The 17,737-nt window shown below is 42.1% G+C and overlaps 1 protein-coding gene across 1 annotated transcript in view; it reads right to left on the bottom strand.

The window, feature by feature from the left end:
* Positions 1–17,737, bottom strand: part of f8 (coagulation factor VIII, procoagulant component) — a 103,521-nt gene that overhangs the window by 30,849 nt on the left and 54,935 nt on the right. Inside the window, exons 14-18 of the mRNA XM_068047649.1 lie at positions 15,877–16,051; positions 8,615–8,854; positions 8,100–8,328; positions 2,988–3,170; positions 1,874–1,990 (exon numbers count right to left, since the gene is read on the bottom strand). Coding sequence (XP_067903750.1) covers positions 1,874–1,990; positions 2,988–3,170; positions 8,100–8,328; positions 8,615–8,854; positions 15,877–16,051 — 944 coding nt within the window. The remainder of the gene's footprint in view (positions 1–1,873; positions 1,991–2,987; positions 3,171–8,099; positions 8,329–8,614; positions 8,855–15,876; positions 16,052–17,737) is intronic.

The following is a 17,737-nucleotide window of genomic DNA, read 5'->3' as shown; positions in this document are numbered from 1 at the left end:
ATCTTTTAACACACTAAACATTCCAATAAAAAATTACAGTTTATATTAAAATGCCATTGCCAGCACCCAAGGTAGTGTTCAAACCCCACTTCAGGCAGATCTGTTGAGTGAAGGTCATGCTCTGGACTCTTGATACTGGTTTGACATCCAGTAGGACACTTACAATTGGTGGGGGTGGGGGGGAGGGGTAACATCATATGGGTTGTAAGAGCCTATAAAATCCTCCTGCTGTATAGGGCTAACAACATTATTGGTTGGTATAACATTGGTTAGGCCAGGGAAGCAGCGTTTATGTTGCAGCCTGTCAGAATATTAATCAGTCTACAAATCCTTCCACTACGTCACACTGTTCTCTGGTGAAGAACCACTGGTGTCCTTTGTTTCAGCCCAGTGAGAGTTTATGATGTCAGCATATTACCACAGCCCTAAAAGTAATGGAAGATTACAGTAAAGTTCCAATATTTACTTTGTGTGCTTTAAAGTGCATGTACTATACCAAAGTTGAGTTGGATTAACTAGTTTCTGAGCAATGAAGTGATTGAATTGAAAACTCAGAAGTTCTACGTGTATTAGTCCTGTCATTTCTCTAGTTTTTTTATTATACTCTTTGGAGGTGTTCTACTTATGCCGGCACTGAGTGTTATATATGGTTATATTATTGGTACAGAGCTAGGAACTAATTACTAGGAATAAATTGTAATGGGTGTGTTCCGGGGGTGGGGAAGTGGGGGTGGGTGCACATTCACTGTTGCACTGCAGTCCTGTGCTGTGTAACACAACACTGAACTACAGCAGTCTCTACCAGACAGCATGGAAGCTGAATGGAATAAACAAAGAGCTCCAGCCTTTCCAAGTCTAAAGTGTGATTATTTCTAAATAATGGGAACCAGGACACATAACACTGAGGCCTTCTGGAATCCTGGGCTCTTCTGAATATCACTGAACTGGATAAGAAGCAGGAAGCTGGCCAGTGCTTTGTGCCTTTAACTGATTTTAACTACTTGAACTCCATCGGTGCTTCTGCGTTCTTTTGGGATCCCTGTGCATTTGTTCTAACAATCTGCACCTATCCTCTCTCAACCAGAGGTTTACAGCAGAGAAGGAGGCAATTTGGCTGGTTGTGTCTGAGGTGGGCCTTTGCAAGAGAACTCCCAAAGTAATTCCTCTGCCCATTACTCGGTATTCTCCTCTGCTTCAAATGTTTATCTATTTTTTCCTTAAAAGATACAATAGTGTCTGTCTCAGCTCTCTTCATGGCAAAACGATCTACACTCTAACAACTCTGTAAAGAAATTCCTCCTGCCCTTTCGCTTCACTCTTCATGATAAATGACCCTTTCCCAGACAAAGGAAATAGTCTTTCCCTATTTATTCTGGTGAAATACTTTATAATTTTAAAAAGTGTTTAAATTTCCTCTTAGCCATCTCTTCTCCCATGGAAAAAGTCCCAGTATCTCAACTTTGGACTTATGTGAGTGGGAGAAAGGGTCTGCAGTCCTATTGAACTAACATTAACTCTATTGGTGTAGATTTCTCAGTAGCATGATTTGGACACTCTTACATTTGGTGATTGGTTTACATCTATTACATTACATTGCACTGATAGACATCTGGCTGACCAAAAAAACCCCTCAAATCCTCTCCGAGCTTTCCTTTCTCCTACAATCTTCAGTCTTTTAAAGATGAAGCTCAGCATCACATAATTTACTGATATTTGGAGCCAGGGCCCTCCTTCTTGATTTCTCTATCAAATTTCTGTTCCTGTTCAGATAATTATTCAGGTCTTTTTCCAATGTGTTAATTGATGTAGCATTATCTACTTTATCTTCATCTATTTCACATATCCATGACTAACACAGGAGAATAATACCCACAGGTGTTGTAGACTAGGAAGATGGCACGCATCCCTGCCTGTTGGTGCTCAGCAGTCTCACAGTCCACAAGCCAATAGCCCACTTTGGCCGGGTACATTTCGATAGTTCCAAATGAACCTATGACAATGAGCATATTAAAGGCATTCATATAATTTAAAAAATGAAAGCCTAAAATTTTTAATAAGTTAAAGCTACTGGCTAATTAAAAACAAGATAATGTTGCTTTTTTTTCTTCCTTTCACAAGTTTCCTCCTCAGTCATGTTCTCCTGTAGACATTTACTCCTCCCTAGGATATGGGCATGAGTTTCCCTCCAGTTCCTATCCAAATGGTCATTATTTATGGGTGAGTGTCAGTGGTTTATTCTATCATAATAGCTAATGCAGCAATGTTTGATCCTCCAATGTCCTCCAATGTTCACATATGCGCATTTTCATCCAAGAGTCAATGAATAATGATCAGGAACAGGAACCCTGGCAAATTCAGTTCCCCCTCTGAAGCAGTCCATGGGCACTGGAAGTCCAGTTGTACAATGCCTTATACCACTGTGGTTGAGATCGGCTATCTTAGCCCGACTGAGGATCAAACTTTGTCACTGTTACTAATTATATAAAAATGCTGAGTGATTGGTGAGTCATTGTTCTTTTAAGACACACAAAAAACTGGAATGTTCAATATCACAGATTTAGGAAAGCAGATGGATCATGTAGACAGTAAACAGTGTGCTCTCAAATTTCATCACTACCCCACCAACACATTATATTACACAATGTGGTTTGACATATTGGGAGGTGACAGTACCAAAGTGTCTATGCTAAGACAGAGAGAAGTAAACCACCTGCTATCTAGTCTTACATTTTACAGCAAGGAAATAGAGGATGGAGATTGCACATTAAAGGGACAAATCATTCAAGATCTCACACAATTGATGATAATGGCATTAAAATCTGTAAACAGCCTCTTAAGAAATGGTACCTAATGTGTGGTATAACTGTGTATACTATAGTGAGGGGCATAGAATATATCAGAGTGCACTATACTAAAGGGTATAGGGGTAGCAAAGATTGCTATGTTATGAAGAGTTGAAGTTTAGAAGTTATTTTTGAAATACCCACCAGGGAATAGTGTGTAAACTCCCATCCTATGTTCTTTGGATCTTCTCATTATAAAAGGTTGACCGTGAAAATGCACACTGTAGACATCAGCAGATCCAGCCATGTTTATCAGATACCAGCGGACTAACCGGTTCTGTGCCATTACCAACCCAGGCAGGGTTTCTGCCACATGCCCATTGATTGCTGCAAGAAAAATCATAAATTAAAGTTAAAGGAATGTTACTGGATGTCTCTAAAGTGCACACTAGAACTCAATGGTTAAGCAAGTTGAACCTTCAACAGCTTATACTGCTACTACTTTGCCTTTGGCTAGCAGAAAGCTAGCCTGCTGCAGAAGAATTGGACCATCTTAGTTTCTTCTCTTTAGGTAGATTGTATGCTCTCAATTTGTTTACTTGAAAATCAGGGACATGGGCCTTAAAAACTAGTCTGGTAATCAAAATCAGAGACATTGGTTGGAATTTTCCCACCAAATAAGTAGTCCCACTGCCAGAACTGAAAGTGGAACACCCATAAAGACAAGGTAAGATTTTTCATACTGTGCCGGGGCCAGACAGGCAGGCCCCAGAAATTGGGGGGGAGGCGGGGGGGAGCAATTTCCAGCCGTGATGCTGTAGCCGCGGGAGGGCAGCCATTATTGCAGGGGACCATGGAGCGTCCATATAGCCCCTCCCTGAGAACCCGCTGGGAGTCCTCTCGCACCAGAGGTGGGGGCGTGTCTGGCACTTAATTGGGCGTTTAATTGGCATAATTGTGGGTGCCACACCACTGATGTTTCCGCCGCTGGTAGTATTCTGTGGTGGTGGGATAATGTCGGGCTTCCCCCCCGACACCTTTTCCCGCCATTTTACAAGCCTTTCTGCCTCACAGTCCATCTCCAGAGAGCTGATAAAATCCAGCCCATTATCCATCAGGCTTTCCAAGACCTGGAGACAATGCCCTAATTTGCATTCCCCTGACAAATGCCTGCAGAAAAATATTTAAACACACCTATCAGCCCTCTTTGTAAAGGGACTGAAATGCTTTGTAATAATTAAGAAAAATCTTTGGTTAGTCCAAGACACAATCCTAGTCTAGACTCACAGGTGCGACCCACTTCTGCTGTTCATCAACGTGGTACATCTGATCTTACCGGATCTCTATGTCAGCAGGAGACACACCCTCTCTCATTCTGCTGGTCTTGATTAGGTTGGGCAGTGCTTCTGCACCCACAAGGCCCTGGGGACTGCTCTACAAGGCCAAGGCCTGGCCTAAATTCTGATCCTTCAGTTTACTTTCACTGGAATTGTGGTAGGATTGTGTAGTTTTGGTCCCACGTTTTCCATCAGTCCTGGTTAGGAGAATTTTGGCTTCATATATATTTGATTTTGTTTTTTTTGTCTTACATGTTTTAATCAGACAGTAACACTTCCTTATTGTCTAACTTTAAATCTTTAAATTACAATTTGCTGTTCAACCCCAGTGAGTTAGAAGTGTAAATAAAACAAATAACATATGAGAGACCGTCTTTAATTTGATCCTTCAGTTCCAAAAAGACAGTTTCAATAGCCCTTTTAAGCAAGGAAACCAAGGCAGAATTGAATAAGGACAGTTGGAACCTTTGGAGAAATGCTGAGTAGCTCCATATTAAGGCCAAGCCAAGAATAGACAGCTCTGATTGTAACAGTGGCAACTAGATTTCAATGATTGACACATCACAAAATGTAGTATGAAATATTTTGCTGCACCTTCAGCACAGTCACAGTATGGAATTTCTTCTTGCCTGCTAGCACGTAATGTTGAATACATTCTCTGACTTTTCAGGTTATCTCAGGCCATTTTTCTATATACAAGATGAATCAAAAACTGCATCACCTGCATTCTCAGAAAAGGGTGTAGAGGGGAATTACAAATAAGTGAATAGATTGCAGAAGTTGTAACTCAATCAACTGCCTATTTAAGGAAGTCCTTACAGATGCAGCTAAGTGAGGAGAGATGACTTATACAATCTGCTCGTTAATGGTTGGGCTAGACTGTTATGATGCCATGGATTGGTCGAAGCAGTAAGAAACTGCCTGAACATCAGTAAGGTGTTGAGAAGTGTTATGGCCAGGTGAGGAGAGGGTCTCAGGCTCCCCTCTTGCCCCTTCCTTTTTTTGACCAAAACAGGGTTTATTCTTTTTTAAACAGTGGTTGTGCTTATCACCTCAGTGAGTGTTTTACCTTTTTCCTTTAATGTGATCATGAAAAACCAATCAGACAGGTTTTCTTGAGTTTAAATAAGAGGTAACTTTATTCTACTTAACACTTTAACCTGATTTAAAAATACTAAAAATACGCTACACATTCACGCACTCATTCACACGAGAATCACACACACACGAATAGATAACAGGAGGGAAAATAGATTTGGTGGTTGGATTAAAGTCCACAATAAATGTAAACTAAATACAGTCTGTAAGTCCAGTAGTCCTCAGCTGAAGCTGTAGTCTTGAAGTTCTTGGTTGGTCAAAGTGCACTTTGGTTGGCTTGCTTTGCTCAGAGTTTTCCTGAAGGCAGAATTAGTAGTTGATTCTCTTCCCCAGGTTGCTGGCTGTAGTGGTCTGTAGGTTTGGAGGGTCCCCCAGTCATAGATGATTCTTTTCTTGATATCTTTTGGGGAAAGAGAGAGAGAAGAGAAAGAGAGAGAGAGACAGGGGAACAGCAGCCTTCTGAGCTGTTGTACATCAGTTACTGCTTGTCTGTTTGTCTGTGTAACAAAACTTGTTTCTTTAGAGATGAACAGGCAGTCACATGGTTCTTCTCAATCCCCTTTTGTTTCTAATGAGGTCCAAAGCCTAAAACCCAAAACCTCTCTTAGGTGGGGTTGGCAGTGTTTACCGCCTGGAGGGATGTCTCCATTTATGAATGGCTTGAGACGGTCTGAAGTGTCCCACATACGAGGGTGATCTGGCTAATCCATTTAGTTAGCCAAACCATTGTTCTAGCTGGGCTTCTTGTTAGACTTTTTGTCTCCAGTTCAATCTCCTGATATGTCAAATGTAAATGGCAGTGGCCATCTTGGCTGATAGTTTTTAAAAAAGTTACTTGTAGGGTTTTTTTCCATTAAAAGTCTAAAATAAGTTTCCAACCGATGAAATTAATATTTCCCATTTGGCATATAAGGCTTCCCTGACAGAAAAGAGACATTTTCAACAAACCACAAAAAGAGATTGACAAAAACAGGTTAGAATAGAAATGGAACAAATAAAAAATAGTGAGAAAATAATGATCTGCCAGAGGTGATAATCCCCCTTGTCTTTCTAGTATTTTCTGCCGCTTTTAATTAATGCAATTTGCGCACTATACACATTGGATGGTTTATCCCCTCCATCTGCAACATGATATTCAAAAGGAAGAACTCAGATGTCAATTAAATAGATTTGATGCTAAAATGTCATCAGCTATGCAAAAAAAATCATTTATCAAGATATAGCTATTTCTTTGTGGAAGTATGTAATGATTTGGGATATTTTAAAATACTCTTAGGTAAGTGCATTCAGAAAGCTGAAACATAAATGATGATGAATAAAGTAGATCTGTAAGGTAATAGTACTATAGTGGAGATGAACAATTATCTGGCAGCTATTTTGTAATTTGGACCTTGAGGATGTACTACTTACTTTGTTATTGCAGTCACCCAACATCAGAGGTAATTGAGTATACAAGGTAATTAGGAATATAGGAACAGGAGTAGGCAATTCAGCCCCTTAAACCTGTTCCAGCATTCAATGAGATCATAGCTGATAGGTATCCTAACTGTATATGTCCACCTTGGCTCCATTTCCCTCAATAATGTTGGCGAGCAAAAATATATCAATCTCTCTTTAAAATTATTGATTGAGCTAGCATTTACCAATTTTTGTGGGAGAGAGTTCCACACTTGTACCACCTTTTTCATGACTAAGTGTTTCCTGGTTTATCTCCTTGAATGGCCTGGCTCTAATTTTAAAGTTGAGTCCTCTGATCCTAAACTCCCCCACCAGCAGAAAAAGTTTATCTATGTGTATTGATTCCTTTCGAAATCCTAAAACCACAATCAAATCACCCCATACCTTCTATATACTAGGGTTACAAGCCTAGTCTATGTATTTTTTTCTCGTAATTTAACCCTTGGAGTCCTGGTAACAATCGGGTGAATCTGTACTGCACTTCTTCCAAAAACTATACACAGAACTCTTGGTCTAACCAGGACTTTGTACAACTGTAGCAAAACTTCCTGCCCTTTTTATTCTAGTCCTCTAGCTATAAAGGCTAACAATCCATTTGCCTTTTTGATCATTTTTTGTATCTGACCGCTATGTTTTAGTGATTTGTGTACATGGGCGCCTAAATCTCTTTGAACTTCCACTGCTTTGAGCTTTTCACCATTTAAATAATACTCAGATCTAACCTTTTTAGACCAAAATGGATGATCTCACACTTCCCTTCATTAAAATCCATCTGCCACAGTTTTGCCCACTTACTTAATCTATCAATGTCTCTTTATAATTTATGTCACCATACTTACTATGCCACCAATCTTTGTGTCATTGACAAACTTGGATATGGCTCTCTATTGTGCTATGAGTCATTACTAAATATAGTAAATAGTTGAGGCCCCAGAACAAATCCTTGTGGGACACCACTAGTCACTTCTTTCTAATTTGAGTACATACCCACTATCCATACTTTCTTGTCTGCCTACCATCAATAATTTGCCTTAAATTCCATGAATTTTAATTTTAGCTTACAACAAATTGCTCCTTAAGGAGGTGCGAACTATTGAGTAAATACCTGTTTTGACTTGAAGCATTTAACACGCTGTAAGCGGCCACTTTGTAATTTATTACAATAGGAATAGATACTGCTTTTTGGCCAATTTAAATGATTACCCAGTTGAAGCATGGGCACTGTAGCTTTTCCTAACTAAGGCTAGTTTGAAGCTTGAGTCTTGTGCCTTGATGCCTTTTGAGCCAGATACTAGAAATAGTGTACTCACTCTGTTGAGATTGCAGGCATGATCCTATGCTCTAGCACTCAGTGACATTGTCCTGCCCAAGCCAAACATTCTTTTAATCAGTCAAAAGCTTAAATCAATTGATGGATTCTTACCATGAAATTTATTGCTGTTTTGAAATGCAGGGTCCTCTGGTCTAACATTACAAGGGGACTCGCAGAACATTTTGATGTTGTCTTCCAAGTACCAGCTTTTGTTTTCATCAAAAGTCAGGAAAAGCAAAGAGAATTCCCAAACTTTTAGCTTCCCACTCGAGATCTTGTGCAGCGTTCCTTTTCTACAGACGATCAAAGGACCAATCAAACCTGAGTGGATGTCTCGTTCCTGATTAGAAAAACAGCAGAATGTAACTCTGCAGTAGTGCAACCTGTTCCATATTATCCTGTAGGCTTAAAGCATTATATCTTCTTCTCATTCAGTAGTGTGAAGCAAGAGATTATTTCAATGGGGAACTAAAAATAAGAAGTTAAAGTTAGCTCAAGAGACTTAAGTTGAAATTTCTTTAAATCATTTCCATGAAGAACCAAAGATAGGAATAAGCCGGAAAGTCAATTCAAACTGTATACAGCTCAACTCACCAAGACATTTTTGCAAACTTCAGTTGACTTACCGGGTTGACATCTGAGTAATATGTCCAGGTTCTGCAGTCAAAGTCCTTATCAGTGGGTGCTGATCCCTTTGTTACATGCCAAATGTACACCTTTGTTTTATTTGGATAAACAATATCATCCACCTTTCTAGGCCAGTCTGTCAGCTCCTCTTCTTCATATTTATATTCGAATGGTATCTCACGTGGCACACCATGAGCATGAATGGAGAAAGGCCTGGAGGCCATATTCTTGAACTTTACCTGCATGCATGGAATGGTTTTATATGAAGAAATGGCATAGCCTTCAAATCTACATCTTACTTATCCAGTTGTTTTATCTCTATCAGACTAAATGTGTCTTTTCAATTTAAAAAGACCACTTACTCTCCATTCTGAAGCTTGGGTCCTGTTTTCTCCTAAAAGGCATTATCCGCAAGCATCTGTTTTCCTGAATTAGCACCTAAATCACAACATTTTGTAATGCCAAGCAATGATGGCAGCATGATTCTTCTTATGAGGTTGTAGTTTCCAAAAACAATGAAACATTGCCTTAAAATAGGTGCACAACTAATGACTGCAAAATAATATAAATGGGACATTTACATGTATAGATTGGAGAAAGTGGGTTTGTTCTCCTGAGAGCAGAGAACATGATGGGTTTAGATAGAGTAAATAAAGAAAAGCTGTTTCCAATGGCTGAAGGGTGAATAGCCAGAGGGCACAAATTTAAGGTGATTGGTAAAAGAACCAGAGATGACTTAAGGAAAACCTTTTTATGTAACAAGTGGTTAGGATTTGAATGCATTGCTTGATAGAATGGTGATTACAGATTCAATAATAGCCTTCAAAAGGGAATTCGATAAATACTAGAAGGAAAAAAATATTGCAGAGATATAGAGAAAGAGCAGGGGAGTGGAGCTAAGTGGATTGCTGTTCGAAAGACCTGTGCAGACTTGATGGACCGAATGGCCTCCTTCTGTGTTGTAGTATTCTATGATTCTCTTCTATGAGTCACATACTTGTAGCCCCATTGGCCTTAATTATTTTGATTGATCATGATGCAACTGATGTTGTTTGCTAATAGAAATTGATAACCATGGACTTCAGGGTATAACTGTTGTCTGATTTGGGTGACTATGATTTCTGCTTTCATGTTGACTCTGACTAATAATACTACATATCTATTGTATTTTTTAAAAATTCATTTGTGGAATGTGGACGTTGCTGACTAGGCCAGCATTTATAGCCCATCCCTAAATGCCCTTGAACTGAGTGGCTTGCTAGGCCATTTAAGAGTCAACCACATTGCTATGGGTCTGGAGTCACATGTAGGCCAGACCAGGTAAGAATGGCAGATTTCCTTCCCTAAAGGACATTAGTGAACCAGATGGGGTTTTACAACAATTGACAATGGTTTCATGATCACCATTAGATTAGATTTTAATTCCAGATTTATTAATTGAATTCAAATTTGACTATCTGCCATGGTGGGATTCGAACCCATGCCCCCCGAGAATTAGCCTGGGCTCTGGATTACTAGTCCAGCAACATTAACACTACGCCACCACCTCTGCCTTGTGTCAACTGCTTCATTTCTCATCAAGCCCTGATGTTATAGCAGCAAATACCTGAGTTTCAGAATTAACTGTGTCAATTTGGATGTGAGAGTAGGAGACTGCAGTCCATGACTGAATGTTGTGAAATTTTGGAACTTCATTACTATCTCTGCATTCATGCACCGCGTAACAGCAAATTTCACTCAAACTCGACAAACCAAGCAAACAAGACAGAGTAATTACATTGGTTGCCCCATGTACACTGGCACTGAGCCTGGCTCTGTGGCTCAGAAGGGAAGGGGGGAGAATAGGAGAGCGATAGTGAAAGGAGATTCAATGGTTAGAGGAACAGACAGGAGATTCTGTGGTCGCGAACGAGACTCCCGGATGGTATGTTGCCTCCCGGGTGCCAGGGTCAGGGATGTCTCGTGGCGCAGTGGTTAGCACCGCAGCCTCACAGCTCCAGGAACCCGGGTTCGATTCCGGGTACTGCCTGTGTGGAGTTTGCAAGTTCTCCCTGTGTCTGCGTGGGTTTTCTCCGGGTGCTCCGGTTTCCTCCCACAAGCCAAAAGACTTGCAGGTTGATAGGTAAATTGGCCATTATAAATTGTCACTAGTATAGGTAGGTGGTAGGGAAATATAGGGATAGGTGGGGATGTTTGTTGGGAATATGGGATTAGTGTAGGATTAGTATAAAATGGGTGGTTGATGTTCGGCACAGACTCGGTGGGCCGAAGGGCCTGTTTCAGTGCTGTATCTCTAATCTAATCTAATCTAATCTAAATCAAAAAAAAAAAAAAAAAATCTCGGATCGAGTCTACAGGATTCCTAAGGGGGAGGGGGAGCAGCCAGAAGTCGTGGTACACATCAGTACCAATGACATAGCTAAGAAAAGGGATGAGGACCTGAAAAGCGAATATAGGGAGTTAGGTTGGAAGCTAAAAGGCAGGACGAGCAGGATAGTAATCTCAGGATTGATACCGGTGCCACGTGCTGGTGAGGCTAGAAACAGAGAGCGAGTGCAGCTGTACACGTGGCTACAGAGCTGGTGTAGGAGGGAGGGCTTCAAATATGTGGATCATTGGGATACCTTCTGGGGAAGGTGGGACCTGTACAAGAAGGACGGGTTGCATCTGAACTGGAGGGGCACCAATATTCTGGGCGGGAGGTTTGCTAGCGCTCTTCGGGAGGGTTTAAACTAGTTTGGCAGGGGGATGGGAACCGGAGCTACGGATCAATGGGTGGGATAGCTGTTGAACAGGCAGATACAGAGTGCAGAGAGTCTGTGAGGAAGGTTAGACAGTTGACAGGGCAAAGTTGCAGCCAGTATGATGGGTTTTAACGCAAGAAGTGTCAGGAATAAGGGTGATGAACTTAGAGCATGGATCAGTACTTGGAGCTACGATGTTGTGGCCATTACGGAGACTTGGATATCACAGGGGCAGGAATGGATGTTGGATGTTCCGGGGTTTAGATGTTTCAAAAGGAATAGGGAGGGAGGTAAAAGAGGTGGGGGAGTGGCATTGCTAATCAGGGATAGTATCACAGCTGCAGAAAGGGAGGTCGTCGAGGAGGGTTTGTCTACTGAGTCATTATGGGTGGAAGTCAGAAACAGGAAAGGAGCAGTCACTTTATTGGGAGTTTTCTATAGACCCCCCAATAGCAACAGAGACACGGAGGAACAGATTGTGAGGCAGATTTTGGAAAGGTGCAGAAGTAACAGGGTTGTTGTCATGGGTGACTTCAACTTCCCTAATATTGATTGGAACCTCCTTAGTGCAAATAGTTTGGATGGAGCAGTTTTTGTCAGGTGTGTCCAGGAAGGTTTCCTGACTCAATATGTAGATAGGCCGTCTAGAGGGGAGGCTATGTTGGATTTGGTGCTTGGCAACGAACCAGGCCAGGTGGCAGATCTCTCGGTGGGAGAGCATTTCGGTGATAGTGATCACAACTCCCTGACCTTTACTATAATCATGGAGAGGGACAGGAGCAGACGGGATGGGAAAATATTTAATTGGGGGAGGGGGAATTACAATGCTATTAGGCAGGAACTGGGGAGCATAATTTGGGAACAGATAGTCTCAGGGAAATGCACGACAGAAATGTGGAGGTTGTTTAGGGAGCACTTGCTGCGACTGCTGGATAGGTTTGTCCCAATGAGGCAAGGAAGGGATGGTAGGGTGAAGGAACCTTGGATGACAAGAGATGTGGAACAGCTAGTCAAGAGGAAGAAGGAAGCTTACTTAAGGTTGAGGAAGCAAGGATCAGACAGGGTTACAAGGTGGCCAGGAAGGAACTGAAGAATGGACTTAGGAGAGCTAGAAGGAAACATGAAAAAGTCTTGGCGGGTAGGATTAAGGAAAATCCCAAGGCATTTTACACTTATGTGAGGAACAAGAGGATAGCCAGAGTGAGGGTAGGGCCGATCAGGGATAGTGGAGGGAACTTGTGCCTGGAGTCGGAGGAGGTAGGGGAGGTCCTAAATTAATACTTTGCTTCAGTATTCACGAGTGAGAGGGACCTGGACGTTTGTGAGGACAGCGTGAACAGGCTGATATGATCGAACAGGTTGATGTTAAGAGGGAGGATGTGCTGGAAATTTTGAAAGACATGAGGACAGATAAGTCCCCGGGGCCAGACGGGATATACCCAAGGATATTACGGGAAGCGAGGGAAGAGATTGCCGCGCCTTTGGCGATGATCTTTGCGTCCTCACTGTCCACTGGAGTAGTACCAGATGATTGGAGGGTGGCAAATGTTATTCCCTTGTTCAAGAAAGGGAATAGGGATAACCCTGGGAATTATAGACCAGTCAGTCTTACGTCGGTAGTGGGCAAATTATTGGAGAGGATTCTGAGAGACAGGATTTATGATTATTTGGAAAAGCATAGTTTGATTAGAGACAGTCAGCATGGCTTTGTGAGGGGCAGGTCATGCCTCACAAGCCTTATTGAATTCTTTGAAGATGTGACAAAACACGTTGATGAAGGAAGAGCAGTGGATGTGGTGTATATGGATTTTAGCAAGGCGTTTGATAAGGTTCCCCATGGTAGGCTCATTCAGAAAGTAAGAAGGCATGGGATACAGGGAAAGTTGGCTGGCTGGATACAGAATTGGGTGGCCCATAGAGGACAGAGGGTGGTAGTAGATGGAAAGTATTCAGCCTGGAGCTCGGTGACCAGTGGTGTTCTGCAGGGATCTGTTCTGGGACCTCAGCTCTTTGTGATTTTTATAAATGGCTTAGATGAGGAAGTGAAAGGCTGGGTTAGCAAGTTTGCCAATGACACGAAGGTTGCTGGAGTTGTGGATAGTATGGAAGGCTGTTGTAGGTTGCAACGGGACATTGACAGGATGCAGAGCTGGGCTGAGAAGTGGTAGATGGAGTTCAACCTGGAAAAGTGTGAAGTGATTCATTTTGGAAGGTCGAATTTGAATGCAGAATACAGGCTTAAAGATAGGATTCTTGGCAGTGTGGAGGAACAGAGGGATCTCGGGGTCCATGTCCATAGATCGCTCAAAGTTGCCACCCAAGTTGATAGGGTTGTTAAGAAAGCGTATGGTGTGTTGGCTTTCATTAACAGGGGGATTGAGTTTAAGAGCCGCGAGGTTATGCTGCAGCTCTATAAAGCCCTGGTTAGACCACACTTGGAATATTGTGTTCAGTTCTGGTCGCCTCATTATAGGAAGGATGTGGAAGCTTTAGAGAGGGTGCAGAGGAGATTTACCAGGATGCTGCCTGGACTGGAGGGCATATCTTATGAAGAAAGATTGAGGGAGCTAGGGCTTTTCTCATTGGAGCGAAGAAGGATGAGAGGTGACTTGATAGAGGGGTACAAGATGATGAGAGGCATAGATAGAGTGGATAGCCAGAGACTTTTTCCCAGGGCGGAAAGGGCTATCACCAGGGGGCATAATTTTAAGGTGATTGGAGGAAGGTTTCGGGGAGATGTCAGAGGTAGGTTCTTTCCACAGAGAGTGGTGGGTGCGTGGAATGCACTGCCAGCGGTGGTAGTAGAAGCAGAGACATTAGGGACATTTAAGCGACTCTTGGATGGGTACATGGATGATAGTGGAATGAAGGGTATGTAGGTAGTTTGATCCTAGAGTAGGTTAAAGGTTCGGCACAACATCGTGGGCCGAAGGGCCTGTACTGTGCTGTACTGTTCTATGTTCTATGTTCTATGTGCACACTGAACAAAAGTGCAAGTGAAATGAATACATTTGTATATTGGGGTATTAGCATCTGTTCAAATATACATAATATGCACTTAGAACTGGTATATGAAAGCATTCTTAGTCAGTGGTGTTAGATTTTTATAAAGGGTTAATTTTATACAGAGTAGTGCTGAGATAGTGTTACGTCTTAGAGCAATGAATGCAGATTTGAGAAACTCTTTGCTCAGGTCATGATCTGAGCTACACCACTGGAAAGGTTGTGATGCTTTCCAATGGGTGGAAGGGAAACTTGAGAGGAAAGATTCATGCCTTTTTGGTGACTGACAGGCTGTTAGAGAAGATATCAGCAGTAGTCTTGGAGCAGATCCTGTGTTTGTCCTTTTCACCTCGGGTGTCAAACCAAATGAAAGAAGAATGGGGAGAAATTACAGAAAAAAAAGAAACGTTTACACAAATGCCCCACAAATTCAATTAAGGTATCTCTCAATTTGATGTCACATTTTGAGGCCTTTCTAATAATGTCACAAAATATTTTTGTGCAATTGTTAAATAGTTGATCTTGATCTGAGTGCTGGGTTCGAAGATTACAGCTCATCAATGTTAAACATTAATTCATAGGAAATAATGGGAAACATGTGAACTGTTTAGTTTAAGATTTGTTGGTGATGTACAATTTGTTTCTGCCTTTTAGAAACCCTTTGTTTCAGTGAGACAAATAATCTGGATAGAACTAACAATAACTTGCACTTATAAAATGTCCTATTAGTAACATAGTATCTCAAAGTGCTTCACAAGGTGAAACTAATTGGGGTTGGGTAAAGAATTAGGTTGGCAACTGAGCACATAGTCAAAGAGGTAGGTTCTGTACAGGCTTTTCACAGAAAGCCGAGATATAGCAAGATGACTGAAAGGTTTCCAGAGGGTGGAGCCAATATGGCTGAAGACACTGCAACTGAAAGTGTAGTGAAGGGAGCAGGAGATTCACGAAAGTTAAAGTCCCAAGAGGGGGGAGGATGCAGACAGGAACATAGGGCTGTAGGTTGTGGAGGTAAGGAAGGATGAGGCCATGGAGCTACTTATAAATAGGAGAATGAGGTAATATGGATTGCTATGTTGACCGAGCCAATTCTGAGAGCTGCAACGGACCTGGAGTAGAACAGAATAGAATAGAGCAGAGAATAGCTTTGGGTTATGCAGGAAGGAGTCAATGGTGGGGGTGGCATTGGGTGAGGGAGGCAGCAGAAGTGTAGCAGAAATTGGGTTGGGGCCTTGGGGAAGTAGACAGGCAATTGATGACATTGACTAAGAAAATAAATGATGGAATAAGGAGGGCCAGAGCATGAGGGGAGATGGTCGGCAAAATAAAAAGGAAAGACAAGTTTGGGGAGGCAGCCAAAATGTAGACACAGAAGTATCTGGATTGGAACTAACTGAATTGGTGACCTCCTGAAGTCCATTTCATGTAAAATTTAATTCTGAGTCAAGTTAGCCCTGTGATCAATTTGCAAAAGCTCATTTTTAAAGTCATATTTTTTAAAGTTGATGACTCACCACGATGATATCATTGACCTCGGCACTGATGACAGGCCCAAGAATACCCAAATGTTCTTCACTTTCTCCACGGACTACGGGATGTTTGAACGTGCTGTCCTTGTATTGTAGAAACATTGCCTTCTTGAATTTGCTGCCAAGACTTTGCCCCTTTGACCTTGATTGCTGTGTCCAGCTATGTGATATTGGCATTAGTTTAATGTGATATTAAACTGATGATATTTGCCCCAGTTAGAGCTATTAATGACCGTGAATACAGTCATTTCTGTAAAATATCATCAGCATCTTGCAAATGGCAGTAATACAGTTCTGTACCCAGTAAATACCATAAATATTCAGTACATACTCAAAAAACCCAGTAAAGCAAAGAATTGCTAAGTGTTCAACTCCTTAACAGGCGAACCAGTGAATGCTGAAATATTCAATGAATACCTAGCTTAAATGTATTAAGTACCAGTAAGACTATAAATCCCTAACAAAAGCACAGAATTTGATGTAGATGACTAATTACCATAAACCTTGACAATCTTTTTATATATTTTTTGTTTTGAATTCATGTTTTATTTCTTTTGCCTCTTCGCATCTTGTGATCGATAACATTCCCCAGCCAAGAAGGTGGGCATGTGATACCCGGGCCCGGATTTTACGCTGCAGAAATGACAATGGAGGTGGGGGTGGGAGGTGGTGGGTGATGGGGGGGGCGGGGGGTGGTTTTGTCTGTAAAATTGCAAGAGGTGGTCTCGGCTTGGCCTTCCCCCACGTCATCACGCTGGGCTTGAATTTTACCAGTGGTGGACGGGAAGCCACGTGGGGATGCCGCTCATGCTTTGAAAATGAGCAATTGACAGCCATTTAAGATAGTTAATGAGACAATAAACTGCGATTTTTCAGGTCTGTCTGGATTTAACAGTAAGTGCAAGGGGAGCATAGGGCGTTGGGGGTTCGGCAGGTTTTAAAGGGCAGCAGTTGTTGTCATTGCTGCAGTTGGTAGCTGTGCAGTGAGGAATTTTTCATTTGTAGGTAGGAAGGAGTTGGGAAGCCATTGATCTGGACTTGAGACCCCCCGCCCACCCTTGATGCTATTGTGGTCCCGGCAGTGGCATCACTTGAGAGGGTCCCGAGACGTGATGGGGTGGGCCACATTGCAGCAGCTACTGATAGGGTGGCTCAGTCAGACTAGCAGTGCCTAAGTTCATTCAGGAGGAGGGTCCTCCAGTGAGAAGGAGAACCAGAGAGGGAGGGAGTGTGGATTGGTTCCAATGATGCTACAGGGTTCAATGTTCAGAGGATGGTTTCAGGGATGAGTGCTGCAGCAAAGGACGTTTGCATCGGGGCTCAGGTGCTGGCGGCCCATTAAACATCGCACCAGCACTTCCTTCCAAGACAGGTGATGATGCGGCTGCTGCCTCAACCCGTCTCCGGACACTGAGTGGTCAGCTACCACGCCTGCTGGCCGTTCATTAGCCTGCAGGTGCGGGATCGCTACGGGAATGGGAGTCGGAGTGGAAGGGCCTTCACCCACCGCTTTTGGTTCCACCTTCCCTTTCCCACTGGGTCCTATAAAATCCCAGCCTTGAAATCCATTGTAGAGTAGAGCTGAACACCATCTAATGACCAGAGTTAGTTCAAATGAAAACCACTTTTTGCTTATAAAATTATTCATGTGTCAGTCATAACACTATAAACAGCTGGAATTCGAAGCTATCATAATGTAATTTGAGTGGAACACAGTCCTCACTAAAAGTTGAGGATTACATTTCCATTCTTCTAACAATGCCAGACAAAATAAAGAGAGTATTGGACAAACGATGTTAAAAATAATTGAGTTTTTTTCCTAATTGAGCATGTTAAGCTTTTGTCC

This window comes from Heterodontus francisci, chromosome 15 (assembly GCF_036365525.1).
Source record: "Heterodontus francisci isolate sHetFra1 chromosome 15, sHetFra1.hap1, whole genome shotgun sequence".
NCBI classification, from domain to species: domain Eukaryota; kingdom Metazoa; phylum Chordata; class Chondrichthyes; order Heterodontiformes; family Heterodontidae; genus Heterodontus; species Heterodontus francisci.
Note: the sequence above shows the minus strand (reverse complement) of the source record. Positions and strands in the feature narration are given on the sequence as shown.